Below are 14,585 nucleotides of genomic sequence, written 5' to 3' on the forward strand. Positions count from 1 at the left end.
CCAATCTGGATATTGCCTTTCTTTCTTAAACACAATGGTTCCTCTTATTTTCTCTGTAAGGGCTTGGTCCAAGGTTGTTAGTAAGAATAAGCAATAAGATATTAGTTTACTTCCACATGGATAAAATTCCTGGCCACACCTGTGGGTACTGTGCCATTGCTTACATGAACAATGATAAGCCTGTGTGTAACACAGATATTATACCACTTTATGGTCTGTTATTATTGTGTATACCTGCAAACAGCTCTGTATGTGGGTTTCGTGTTAGTTTTCTCTACTTACAGATATTATTTAACAACAGAGCGTAAGTAATATCCTCAAAGCTTTTGTGAAATACATTACATCATTTTGAAGATGAGACAATGCCCTAGGGCACCTGGGTGGCTCAATAGGTTAAGCGTCCCTTTTTGACTCAGGTCATGAACTCACTATTTGTGAGTTGGAGCCCTGTGTCAGGGTTTTTGCTGTCCACACAGAGCCCACTTCAGATCCTCTGCCTCACTCTCTCTCTGCGCCGCCCCCAACCCACCAGAATAAACACATTAAAAAAAAAAAAAAAAGACCAGACAATGCCCTGATAATCTGATAGCCGTAGGAAGAAGAGATGCAATTAATCACATTGACAGAGAAGATCCAAAGGATTTAGCTCAAGTAGACTTTTTAGAATAGTGACATGGCAAACGAAATAAAAATAAAATTTTAAATTCGTGTTACAGTTTTGCAATGTGATAGCTAGAGAACCAAATTAAGGGAAATAAGTGTGAGGTCAGCTGGCATTTATCCAGATTGAGGGTCTACCAGAAAACAATTCTGGAACTGACATATTTAACACACTGTAAAAATATTTTCTTGAACACATCTTTAGTATTAATTTTTATGAGACATTGTGTCAGAATTGACTCAAGACTTCAGTGTTGAATGTGAGCCTGTTAACTCTTAATGACTACTGTGTGGTGTCCTATCAAACCATCTGTAAAATATAACTGGCTATTCATGGCGAAATACATAGTAACCTAATTTCCAAAAATTATGAGGCCATATAGTAAGATTCAAAATATAGATGTAAGCAGGTTGAAAGACACATTGTATATTTTCATAGTATTATAGAAGCTAAATGTGTTGGAAATTGCTGTTAGGTGTCTGAGCATGCCTGGGGATGAGTGTTTTGAACTCTTTAATGGCTGAGTAACTGGCAGTGTAGTTAGTAAACTAGGTTAAGCCAGTCTTCAGTTGTTAGTTGGCTGGCTTCATGTTTGTTCTAGACCTCCTAAAAACTTCTGTCATAATGTCATTGTGTGAAATGTTTATGAAGTGTGTTAAAAATCACTATGTTGGCTGTGAACCCAAGTGATAATTCTCCCCATAGTTCCAAGACATCTTCCTCACAAGAAGAAAACAGACCATTTAACCTTTTCCTTAAGTATCACAGACCTATTTGACACCCACCCCCCAGGAGGATATTATCTGGCAACTTTGAAGTACATGGTTCAAATAGAATTACTCTAATAACAGTTTGTGCAAGGTCCATGTGGGTATGTCTCATCTAACTTGATTATTCTCCTTAGATTCAAAATTATAGTCTGCAAATTGAAAATTATATATAGCTTTTGCAAGGCGAGACCATAATTCTAGGCTTGTACTATTTTTTTTTCATTCCCAATAAATCACACTCAAAGTAGGCCTGACACTGGACTGTCCTTTAGCATCCAGGGCAGCCCTAAGTCAGCTGGTGACAAAGTACCGTTATTTAGGTTCTCAGAGACCTTGAGACTCCTCTGAAAACCTGTTCACATTCCTCCTCTCTGCCTCTGGAAAATATACTCTAGACCAATATTGATTAACTCTCTTCTCTGCCTACAGATCCATTTTTTCACCTGTACAGATCCTTCCAAATTAGGCTTGCTTTCTTCACCTATCAGTTAAGGGTCCGGGTAAATCCGTGTCCAAAGGTGGTATGTGTAGGCTCCCACTATTAGTTGTGTTTGCTGTACCCATTGCCTAAGATGTCCTGCAGGCTACTTACATTACCTTCTAGAGTTGAAGTTTATTCTTGTGAATCACAATACCTTCTTGAGATTCATTGCCATCAGTTTTAAGTGGGATTGGATGGGTTAGACTAGAATAGAAAGGGGAGAGGGAAGAGAATAGAAGACACTGAGAGGTCCATTTTAAATAGGCTGGTAAGGGGGCGCCTGGGTGGCTCATTCGATTAAGTGTCTGACTCTTGATTTTGGCTCAGGTTGTGGTCTCACAGTTGTGAGTTGGAGCCCGCGTCGGACTCAGGGCTCACAGCGCAGAGCTTCATATCCTCTCTCTCTCTCTCTCTCTCTCTCTCTCTCTCTCTCTCTCTCACTCTCTCTCTGCCCCTCCCCCACTCACACTTGCTCTCTCTTTGTCTCTCTCTGTGTCTCAAAAATAAATAATTGTTAAAAAATTTTTAAATAGGCTTGGCAGGGGAGCACCTGGGTGGCTCTGTTGGTTAAGCGTCCAACCTTGTCTCAGGCCAAGATCTCATGGTTTGTGAGTTCAAGCTCCACATCAGGCTTTCTGCTGTCAGCTCAGAGCCTGCTTTGGATCCTTTGTCCCTGTCTCTCTCTCTGCCCCTCCCCTGCTCACTTGCTCTCTCTCTCTCTCTCAAAAATAGATAAATAAACATTTAACAAATAAATAAATAGGCTGCTCAGGAAGTTTTCAGTAACACTTTGGATGTGGTGGAAATTACAGTCTACACTCTGACAGCAACCCTCCTCCAAGTGTGATCTTCAGATTATGTTAGGTAAATAGAAGGGTTCTTTTTTTTTTTTTTTTTTTAGGTTAACTTATTTATTTTGAGGGTTGGGAAGGGGCAGAGAGAGAATCCCAAGCAGGCTCTGTGCTGTCAGCACAAACATGGGGCTCGACCCACGCACCGTGAGATCATGACCTGAGCCAAAATCAAGAGTCAGATGCTCTCGGGCTCTGTGCTAACAGCTGAGAGCCTGGAGCCTGCTTGGGATTCTGTGTCTCGCTGTCTCTCTGCCCCTTCCCCTCTCACACTCTGTCTCCCAAAAATAAATAAAACGTTAAAAAAAAAATTTGGGGCGCCTGGGTGGCTCGGTTGGTTGAGCGTCTGACTTCAGCTCAGGTCACGATCTCACAGTCTGTGAGTTTGAGCCCCGCGTCGGGCTCTGTGCTGACAGCTCAGAGCCTGGAGCCTGCTTCAGATTCTGTGTCTCCCTCTCTCTCTGCCCCTCCCCTGTTCATACTCTGTCTCTCTCTGTCTCAAAAATAAATAAACGTCAAAAAAATTTTTTTTTAAAAAAAGAAAATTTAAGGAGTCAGATGCTCAAGCAGCTGAGCCACTCAGGTGCCTCCAGAAGGGTTCTGTAGCCAAATAGTTTTGGGAAATTCAGGTACAAAAAAAGCTCAACATGTTTTTTTATTACCTGATATGTGGGCTCTTCAAATAGGTAAGAAGGGGCTATGTATAGCCATGCACTATTTGCCTAACTTGACTAAAGTCATAATGGTCATGAGAATAAGGATGATAGTGGGTAAGGCTTACTGAGCTTGTGCTTTGTGCCAGGTTGTGTGCCAAGTGCTTTAACGTGGATGGTTCACCCCCACACGTCCCATGTGGTGCAGCACATGAGGGGAAATGAGGCATGGGGTCAATCTATGTGAATGGTTGTACTAGTACCAGGAAGGAAGAGAAAGTCTGAGAGGAAGGGGAATCTCCAGACCTGGGATTATAGAGCTCAAGGGACATGGAGGTGCACATTTGGAAATTGCTCTCCCTAAAGTGCTCATTGAAAGAAAGTGACTGTGGAGATTATGAATTTAGAAAGGATGCCTAAGAGGGGCACCTGGGTGGCTCAGTTGGTTAAGCATCCGACTTCGGCTCAGGTCATGATCTCGCAGTCCATGAGTTCTAGCCCCGCATCGGGCTCTGTGCTGACAGCACAGAGCCTGGAGCCTGCTTCGGATTCTGTGTCTCCCTCTCTCTGACCCTCCCCCGTTCATGCTCTGTCTCTCTCTGTCTGAAAAATAAATAAACGTTAAAAAAAATAAAAAAGAAAGAAAGGATGCCTAAGAAAAGTGAAGAACCTGGCATATAGCGGAGAGCAGAGATGTGCAAAGTCTAGCCTGCTGCAACAAACATTTAAGAGCTCTTAAAAACCCCTTTAGAGAACAGGGAAACTAAGTCCTGTGGCTCCTGTCTCCAGATTCTATTGTAAGTGTTTGTAGATTCATGATCTGCTCTACCCACAGTATCCTAATGCTGATTTGGCAGTTCTGTGAACTGTGTGCCCTGTTGTATTCTTCCAGGACTTTTGGTTTATTTGCTGAGAACACTGGTAGGTGACTGTGCATTGTGGGGTTAGTGTTGTCCCTTGTTAAGAAAGCTTAAGAACACAATTAATATGTTCTCACCAATAAATGGGTCAGATCAATGAAATTTCTCTGCCTCCAAGTATCTGCTAATTTCAGAATAAAAGGCCCATAATTTAGAAATAAGGCCTTTCTATACCTTGTTTTCAATTACCTTTTTTTCTCGTTTAAAAATAATACATGCCTGTTGTTGGAAATAGCCCCATAAATATCTTAAATCTACACATTATTTCACAGCTGCATTCCTTGTTTTACATTGATGAGTTTGTTTTAGTAGCACATCCAAATTGTTAGAATCAGAAGGTCAGTGAGGTAAAATTAAAACAAGTACTTTAGAAGATTGTAAACACAGAATAAATTTTAGCCTCATGTAAATGAGGTGTGATTTCCATAATAAAGCCATTATTGTTGTCACTGGTGCATAGCAATAAAGCCAAGGCTGCAATTACAAAGAGAAGAGATAATACAGCACCATACTTTCTTTAAAAATGGCAATTAAATTCATTGAAATCATATTTTCCACTAAAACATAAAGAGATTTTATGTATTCTCAGTGGAATCTACAAAATCCCGTAAGTAGACTTTCTTAATGATGGTAAGTACTAAATGACATATCCACTTGCTGATTTTTTTTCCTTTCCACAAGTAATTTCTTTCACTAAAACCTTTTCAGACTACTTGGTTTTTCACATTAATGACTCCGTGCTAATTTAAGTATTTAAATCAAGTACTTTGAGGATTTGATTCTTTTTTTCCCTCCCTGTCATCGAACTTCATCTTCGCACCAGCCTATCTTTTTTAGCATGGCCTTAACAAAAAATTGTAGTAAAATATACATAACACAAAATTTACCATTTTAACCATTTTTAAGCGTACAATTCAGTGGCAAAAAGTACATTCACAATGTTGTGCACCCATCACCACTATCCATTTCCAGAAGTTTTTCATCAACTCAAACATGAACTCTGTACCCGATAAACAGAATTTCCTGTTCCCCATTTTTCTCAGTCCCTGGTGACCTCTATTCTACTTTCTGTCTAGAAGAATTTGCCTACTCCAGGCACCTCATGTAAATGGAATCCTACAATATTTGTCTGGCTTATTCTAATCAACATGTTTTCAACATTCATCCACATTGCAGCACATGTCAGAATTTCATTCCTTTTTAAGACTGAGTAATATTCCATCATATGTATATACAATAGCAACCATTTTCACTGCCAACAAAATCACCACATAACTAATAGGCAATAAAGCAATTTGGCCGTAAAAGATAAAAGTCATGAAAAATAAAAGAGAGCATTCATTAAGAAGAACATGATGAAATATGAAAAATGAATAGCAAAATTAAAAAGACCTTATTGTGAATACAAAATATTTTAATGCATTTTATTTTTTATTTTTTTTACATGGGCTCCATGCCCAATGTGGGGCTTGAACCCATGACCCCAACATCAAGAGTCGCATGATGTACTGACTAAGCCAGCCAGGAACCCCTGAATACATTTTATTATTTTTTTGTGTGCTTTTTTTTTTTTAAGTTTATTTCTTTATTTTGAGAGAGACAGAAAGAGGCAAGTAGGAGAGGGGCAGAGAGAGGGCGAGAGAGAGAGAATCCCAAGCAGGCTGTGTGCTGTCAGCTTGACCTCGTGAACAATGAGATCATGACCTGAGCTGAATGCTTAATAGACCGAGCCACCCAGGCCCCCCATCTCTGAATACCTTTCAAATGTGTGTAGATTGCCTGAACAGGTATCAGGTTTTATTTTGTGGATTGTACCTCAGCATTTGTCTTCAGAGTCTTTCATTCATAGTGCCAGGCTTTTGTTTGTTTGTTAATTCATCTCCTTGTTCATCGTCACACTTTTTTTGTTTCACTAAAATTTCTTCCTTTATTAGCAGAGTTACCAGTTTCCAAACACTAGGATGCATATTTGTAACTGAGCTTTGAAGTACATTGTAAAAGCCCTTCGACACTGTTGGTTATTGGCATAGTGTCACAGTTCACTGATAGACATCCTAAAGTTCTATAGGAAATGTTGGTTCAAAACTCGGTGCCAGTGTAGAGACCATTTTGAGGGCTAAGATTTATATAAAATGAGTGTAGTGTGTCAGTGGAAAAATGAACCAAACCCTCAACCATTTGTCTTTTTAACTTTGCTAAAATGTTTGCCCCCAAAATGCTTGCAGCAAAGATGTTTCTGGTGATAGTACCTAGAGCCATTGAAGTTCTGTTTTCTAACAAATTCACCTGTAAACATAAGTTTCTAGTGTGGCCAGTTGTAAATACCTGTTTCGGTAAGCACTGACTTTTACAGTCAACAGAAAAGTTACTAGTCGTTCACCAAATGTGAAATGTCAGCTTCTGAAATATACAACTGATATGATTTTCACTAAGTGCAGCATTAACTTTCTGCTTACCAAATGGAATTCCCAGTAGCTATTAGCATCACCCCCCCCCCCACCCCACGTCTGTCCCCATCACCCACTCCCAACAGCCCTTTTCCCTGTGGTCAGTTACTCCAGGCCCCAAAGAGGGTGAAGTTACCTCCTCAGAGGTGGATTAGCATAAAGCTGATGAAGTTTAAGTTTTAGGGCCTCTCCCTTACATATAGGCCCTTTCCAAGATTTTATGCCTAATTTTGCTTTTTGCAATTTTTTTTTAAAGATATCTCTTCACGTTGTATGAACTTCAGGCCCACAAAATCTGGATGTACCCCTAGATAGGTTTCTTCCACCTGAAATCATGTCCTCAGTGTTGTTGCACTGCTGAAAAACCAGCCTGGGGTTTATTGTTCAACTCGCTGAGTTATTTATGCCTGGCTTTCTTCCTTGCAGAGTTTCTGACCTGGGGTGCCAAGCCACCACACTTGTCTGCAGAGTTCCAGAAAAACATAGGCCTGGGTGTTTCTGGTCAGGCCCCTGTATGCTCTCTCAGCTCCCCAACTGAGCTCTGTCAGCACACAGCACTTGTTGGGCTAGGCACTTTAGAGGAACATGAAGGCCAAATTTTGAAAATTGGGTTCCTAGTTGTCCATGCAGAGTATGCATGTCCTTTTGTACTCTGCACAGAGCCATAAATAGAATTTTGTACTTACACAGTGGAACAAAGAATGCAATTGCCAGAGTTAATACCTAATTTTTAAAAAATTTAATGAGTATAGCATAGGAAGTTTCCTAAATATTAGGGTATCTTGTCATTAGTAAAAATGAGCCTCTGGCCCTTTATCAAATTGTATGATTTCATTAAACAAAAATGAATTTTTATAAAATTTAAATAAATCTTAATATATTTTCCCCTGTCCTGCTGTAAGGCATTAATGACAAAGGAATTATTCATCTGTATAAGCCATGTCTTATATTATTCTTATTTTCTCTGTGAAGTTATAATAACTCAGGCAATTTTATATTTTTTTATGAAGGGTATTTTTGGGAAGATACCAGCATAGTGTCCTTTTAAAGGCTTTTTTCTCCTCAAAAAAAAAAAAAAAAAAAAAAAGAATGCTCAGGTTCCATTTTCCTCTTCCCCTCCCCCTTTCCCTTTCTTTCCTTTCTTTTGTCCTGTTTCTTTTTTTGCCTTTCCCTTCCCTTCTCAAAGAACTCCATCCTAAAGCCCTCTTCACAATTACCATCCACAGGAAGATATTCAAGCATGGAGTGTGGGAACCCTGTTCGTTATGAGGGGGGCATCTGTGTGAGGGATGGGGTACAGCCCAGCTTGAGATGTCAGAACCCAAATAAGCTTGAGGGGTCATCTGTGCAAGAGAAGGAATAACAGCACCCAGAGATTAGATACAATCAACTAGGGCAATTGGTCAAATAGATAAATATATTAAGAATAACGAGAACTAGATTTCTTAACAACAGACAAGAGATTTACACAAATTAAAGGAAAAAAGTGAGAATTAACCCTGTGGTTTGGATTGGATTTGGAAATATTAGTGTGAACTAATCATGTTCATTATGTAGAAATAGCTACAGTAATCTAGATGTAAACGTGTGTGTGTGTGTGTGTGTGTTCATATGTGTACCTACATAGATTCTCTAGCTCTGTCTACAGAGAGGGCTTAGGAGCAGAAATACCCCAATAATAGCGAGCATATTGACCACCTAATCTTGGTTTCTAAATGCCATTCTCCCCAAAAAGAAACCAGAACTGGATCAGGGAAAGTACAAGATAAGTTTGAAACATCTTGTTGGGCCAGAAATCAAGGAAGTACTTACAGAATCATGAGAACATAACAAAAGGCACAAAGGGCACCGATGCCATCTTATCTTGCAAGGGCTTCCATTAATCAAATTCAGGATAATTTGGGCATCAAAATGATAGTAGTCAGTAATAACCCTTTTTTCAAGTTTATTATTTATTTTGAGAGAGACAGGGACAGCACGAGTGGAGGAGGGGAGACAAGGCTCAAACCCATGAACCGTGAGATCATGACCTGAGGAAATCAAGTCAGACACTTAAGCTACTGAGCTACCCAGGCACCCCAATAACCCTTTAAATAAATTGAGAATCTGTGAGTCCATATTATAAAAATAAATAATGGATAAATCACACATTTGATAAGAGGAAGGGTTTTATCCAGTTTCAAAGTAATCCCACACAGATAATTAGTAATCACAAAGGAAAACAGACTGACTTCACAGTAGAGAATCTGTGCAGCCACTACCTTAATCACATGACCTGAATGAGCAGCCTAAGTAATGGGACAAATGGAATTTTTGTGCCACCCAATAAAAGAATGCTAGAACAAGAACCCAGTATCAGTTCTGTGACTTTTGCCAAATTTTTTAATCTGAATCACAGGAAAAGATCAGATGAACTCAAATTTAAGGACACTCCACAGGAAAAACTGGCCGGTAATCTTCAAAAGTGTCAGTCATAAAAGCCAAGGACATACAGATGAACTGTTTGGGATTAAAGGAGACTACAGAAACATGTCAGCTGTACCTTTCCGCTGCAAAAAAGATAACAGAAATAATGGACAAATCTTGAATGAGATCTGAGGATGGCAGGAATATATGAGTATTGATTTTCTGATTTGATGGTCCTATTGTGTTTATGTAGGAGAAAATCTTTGTAGAAAATACACATTAAAGTTTTCAGAGGGAAACATGAAAACAACAGAAAAATTAAGTTTTGGGGCTCCTGGCAGGCTCTGTCAGAAGAGGGTGTCACTCCTGATCTCGGGGCCAGGAGTTCAAGCCCCATAGTGCATGTAGAGGTTACTAAAAAATTAAACTTAAAAATGTTAGCTTAAAAAATATATTTGAAAAAATAAAGTATTCAGAAGGTGATGGAGGAAGGCAACTTTCAAGTGGTTCGGGGAAGAGAAAAACTATGTTGTCATACTGTACTTACAGCTCTTCTGTAAGTTTGACATTGTTTCAAAATAAAATTTTAAAATTGCTAAAGTCATATTATTTAACTATTCAAATTTTCAGAGTGCATGTAGATTTTAGGCATTACTTGATAAAATGGTGGGTATATTTGGACCTTGAAGTCTGTCCTGAGAGTTGTCAATGGTGTGGTCCATCCTGATGTCTTTCAGACAGCTTGAAATGTGTTTATTTGCAGCTGTTATGATCTGGTTCACTTTTTAAGTCTACTATAGGTAGTCATTTAAATAATAAAATCCCCTTTTTAAGGTTATTATTCTACAATGCAAATATCAAAGTCAAATGAGTAATGAAGTCCTTGGCCCTGAAGAGATCTCTCCTGAAAACTACTGCAACAACTTGCACGAGAAACAGCAGGCAGAATAAGCTTAGTGTTCACACTAGCGAACCTGTCACTTCACCTTTACTCTAACATTAGCTATAAAGTTTGGTGTCTTCTCTGTCAGAAAAAAAAAGGGATGAGTACATACTTTTCCATGACACACAAGCTAGTTTTTATATCATTTGTGTTTTAAATTGTTGGGTTGGACTACGCTAATTTCCAGAGCAACACCGCTGCCTGCCATTTTCTGGTGGAAAGCTCTTTTAAGGGGATTTACCTGGGGATGAAATGTGATTGCATCTCTGCAGTTGTTCATGGCACTTCCTGAACAGTCCAGCAGGTGGGAGTCTAGGAGAGGAACAGTTCTCATTCTGCACCACCCCCCCCCCCACCCCCATCAGGAAAACAGAAAGAATGTGGACTCAGCAATGTGCCCTCTCTTTTCTGGCATAAGAATGGGATTTCCAAGGTTGTTCTTTCAAAATGGGTACTTAGGCATACAGAGTGTTACAAGAAAGGAGCCAATATACATTTGTGTGTATCTGTGACTAGGCAGGATCCCAGAGCTCAAAAAAAAATTTTTTTTTATTTCCAGAAGTCCCGCTGGTTTTATGTCTCTTTGCCCTGATTTCTGTGACATGGCTTTGGGGAGGCCTGCACATGGCTTACAGACACTTCTGGATGTTGGTCCTCTTTGTCATTTTCAACAGTCTACAGGTAAGCTTACAATCTGGTTGCTGGTGGAACACATGTATGCTCATGAACACGGGCATGGAGTTTCAATGTAAAGGAATCAAGTGTCTACACGTAGGTGAATTTTTCCACACAACATCACGCAGAGTTGCAGAATAAAATGATGAAGGGCTAAATCTTTAATACCTAAAATATGGCTGGGCTTCTAACTTGCTGTTTATACTGATAATATAAAGGGTAAAATATTTACCCTCCTTTATTTAGATAACATCTGAGTAACTACAAAAACATATTTCTTTTTCAGCAGGATTGATGTTTATAAACTTTGCAGCAGGTAACCATGGACGGTGGCTGTGTCTAGATGTTAGAGCAATTGAAGAGTGAAATAGATAGCAGTGTTCAAGCAGTCCACTCTTACGCCTGGTGCTTAGTGAAATGAGAGTGTTTTGGTTCACTGAAAAATGATTGACATCCTCTAAGTCTGGCAATGCCCAGCTTAAATTAGTTTTGTGAGCGTGCTTGGATAGCATAACTAGGAATTATATAACTATAGCAAAAATTAAAGCTGACTTTTTTAGTGCTTTTGTTAAATGGAAAAAAGTTGCACCCTGAAATTAACAAATGGAACAAATGAACTCATTTTCCTTATTTTCCAAAGTGAAAAGGTCTGTCCCAGACCAAAATAATATCTTGAATTTACCAAAGATCTCTCTAAAAACTCCTTATTTGGACCACCATGTTGCAAGGAACATGAGTAGAAAAACCTATTAGGATTACAGCATACAACTGAAACGAGACTCAAAGCATATTTTGATTTCATTTTAAGGATTTTAAGGAAACAAATTATTTAGTGACAGCATATCTTCCAGCCCAGTGCCTAAGCAAATCATAAGATGGATTTAGGAAGGACAGAAAATACAAAGTAACTTGAAAGTTTGGCCTCAGGTTGATACAAGGAGGTATGTAGACATCTCTGTATAGCCACAGAGACCATCAAGCACCTGCTGCTGGCACATTGTGTTAGTGCTACAGTCCCAGGGTGGAGGGGACAGGCCTGCTCCTTTACAACGTGATGATTCAAGGGAGTAAACAGTTAGCAGTTAGAATACACTATGCCAGGTGCTGTGCAAACAAAAGGGTTGAGTGAAGCACCTGTTTACTCCTGCAAGTGCTAGCATTTGAGATGAGCCCCGGAAGTGAGCCCTTCAGATCAGAGGCCCTGTCTGGTCAGCTTTGAATTCCAGGGGTCTATTGGAACTAACACCGAGGTCCACACTGGCAGCCTGCAGATGTATTTTGTTTGGTGGACACACAGTGGTATACAGAACAGTGTTTTAAATTGTTTCATATTTGGGGGCAGCTGGGTGGCTCAGTCATTGAGAGTCCCAACTTCAGCTCAGGTCATGATCTCACCATTTGTGAATTCAAGCCCCACATCAGGCTCGGTGCTGTCCGCACGAAGCCTGCTTCGGATCTTCTGTCCCCCTCCCTCTCTGCCCCTCCCCCTGTTCTCAAAAATAGAAAAATAAAACATTAAAAAAAAACTCTTTAAAAAATTGTTTAATATTTGCTGCAAACTTTTAAAATTGAGAAATCTCACATAAAAACTTGAATTTCTGGCTTTTCTTTAATAGCAGTACTTGCTTGGCAGCAATTGGCAAGTCCTAAGTGGATGCTTCCCCCTTTAGATGGGGCATGTGATCTTATTATACATGGGATAGACTTCGTTCATTCACTTTACCTGCCATTGAGTTTGCAATACCTTTAATGTTAAGTAAGTGATGAGCGTATGGTTAGAGATGAGTATTTCAGGCAGAGAAACAGTGTTAGTCTGGGCAGTACAAAAGGGAACTGATTAATCTTGCCGAGATTTAGAGAAGAGTTGGGGTGAGGGTGGCAAGAAGAAAGCCTTTGCAGTTCGGAAGGTAATGCTGGGAGCCGAGACAGACGAGGGTAAGTTGGCCTCAGTGCCATGTTACCATGCTTCGGAAGGGATGTTGAACTTCAGCTTTTAAGCAGTAGGAAGCCATCAAAGTTGGAGTTTTTATTTGTTTTGCTCTGATTTGTTTTTAAAATTTTTTAAATTTTGATTGGGAATGACTTGCTTGTACTACTTTTTAGAAGGATGACTGGGAAACATTTAGGAAGATAATGAAATGTGGAACAGCTCCAGTTAGAGGTGGGCTCCTATCATAGTCCAGCCTATAATATTTCAGCAGCATACCTGGGAATAGAGAGCAGGTGACAGGTTTGAGAATTGTAAAGATAACCATTAATGGAATTTGGTTAGCCAATAAAATGTAGGGATGTGGAGTGTCCGAGAGCAACATCATTTAGAAATGCCAGGCTCAGGTGAATGGCTGGGTACCAACATCTTTAGTCAACATGAAGATCACATCAGGCATAGGGTTCTAGGAAATACGCAGTGAGGTTGGTGAGTTGGTAAGATGTGGGAGTCATTGGTAAAGTTAATTTTAGTTAATAATTGTATAATAATAATAATTTAGTAACTAGGTTTTAGGAGAGAGCCACAGAAAGAGATAATTAATGAAAGGGAACTAGAATAGAAGAGTTTGGAGTTTCTGGTAGAAAAGAAAGTTTCAGAAGAAAACAATACTAACTAACTGTCAAGTGCAGCAGAGAAGATAAATAGGCTGAGGACCGAGGGGCATTGTGGTGCAGTGCAGTGTTCCCCACCTGTGGCTTGCAGCAAAATCATGTAAAGGTCTTGTTGAAACACAGGTTGTCAGGCCCCACACCGAGAGTTTCTGATACAGTAGATCTGAGCAGGTCTGGAAGTTTGCTTTTCTAGCGGTTTCCCAGATGATGCTGAGACAGCCAGGCTAGGGACCACAGTTTGAGAACTGCTGATATAGTGAACATGATCCTAACTCCACCAATCTATCCAGCTGACTTTAGTTGAGTCATGGATACAAATTTTTTTCTACTTTCTTCATCTGTGAAATAGGAATACATACTATTTAGGATTATGGTGTGATTTAATTAAATGGCGTAACATATTAAGCAATTGTACTGTACCTCACATGAGGAGCAATTATTTTTATCCAAGAAGTTTAATGGAGTATAGAAAGAGAGATAAAGAAAGTAATAGCTTAGGAAGGATGTTTGGCTGGTTGGTTCAAAGGAGATTTTTTTGTTTCTGTTTTCTTGTGAAAAGAACCAACAAAAAAGGAGAAACTGACAAGTGGAGGAAAGAAAGACTCTTTGCTGTGGCAAGATCGTGGACAGGGCAGGAAGAACAGAAGTGATAGAGGGAGGAGAGATGTTTCTCTCTCTGAGGCTAGGGAGAGAGGGAGGAACATGGAAAACCATTTGGAAGCTGGAAGTGAGGAAAGTTGGAATTTGCATCTAATGCTCTCTCTTTTCTCTGAAAGTCAAGAAGCAAGGACATTTGTTGAGAAAAATGGGTTGAAAGCTTGAGGTAAAAGTGGTAAAAAGTTCAGAGAAGTTTCTAGGCAGAAAGTAAATAGCAAACTATGGTGGGTTGGAAGATAGATGGTCAAGAAACAGACTGCTTAGAGAGAAATTGGAGGGATTCAGTAGAGGTTAGACACCTGAAATCCATGATTGAACCAGTCACCAGCAATTAAATAAATGTGAACCTCAAGGTTAAGATGGTAGCCAGTATCACCTATCAAACCACATATACACGAAAAAGTCTGTGGAGCACTTATGCAAGTTTACTAATAAACGAGGACTGTTGGACATTAAACTATGTTTCATGGTGAGATATAAGCGTAATTGTTATGGCCTGTTTCTTAGAGGAACTTAATCA

The 14,585-nt window shown here is 39.6% G+C and overlaps 1 protein-coding gene across 4 annotated transcripts in view; it reads left to right on the forward strand.

The window, feature by feature from the left end:
• The window catches only part of ADGRV1 (adhesion G protein-coupled receptor V1), a 556,802-nt gene that overhangs the window by 478,902 nt on the left and 63,315 nt on the right, over positions 1–14,585 (forward strand). For all 4 annotated transcript variants that reach the window (XM_053224888.1, XM_053224896.1, XM_053224893.1 and 1 more), the window contains one exon: positions 10,692–10,813. In XM_053224888.1, coding sequence (XP_053080863.1) covers positions 10,692–10,813 — 122 coding nt within the window. The remainder of the gene's footprint in view (positions 1–10,691; positions 10,814–14,585) is intronic.

The sequence above is a fragment of the Acinonyx jubatus genome, chromosome A1 (assembly GCF_027475565.1).
Source record: "Acinonyx jubatus isolate Ajub_Pintada_27869175 chromosome A1, VMU_Ajub_asm_v1.0, whole genome shotgun sequence".
NCBI classification, from domain to species: Eukaryota; Metazoa; Chordata; class Mammalia; order Carnivora; family Felidae; genus Acinonyx; species Acinonyx jubatus.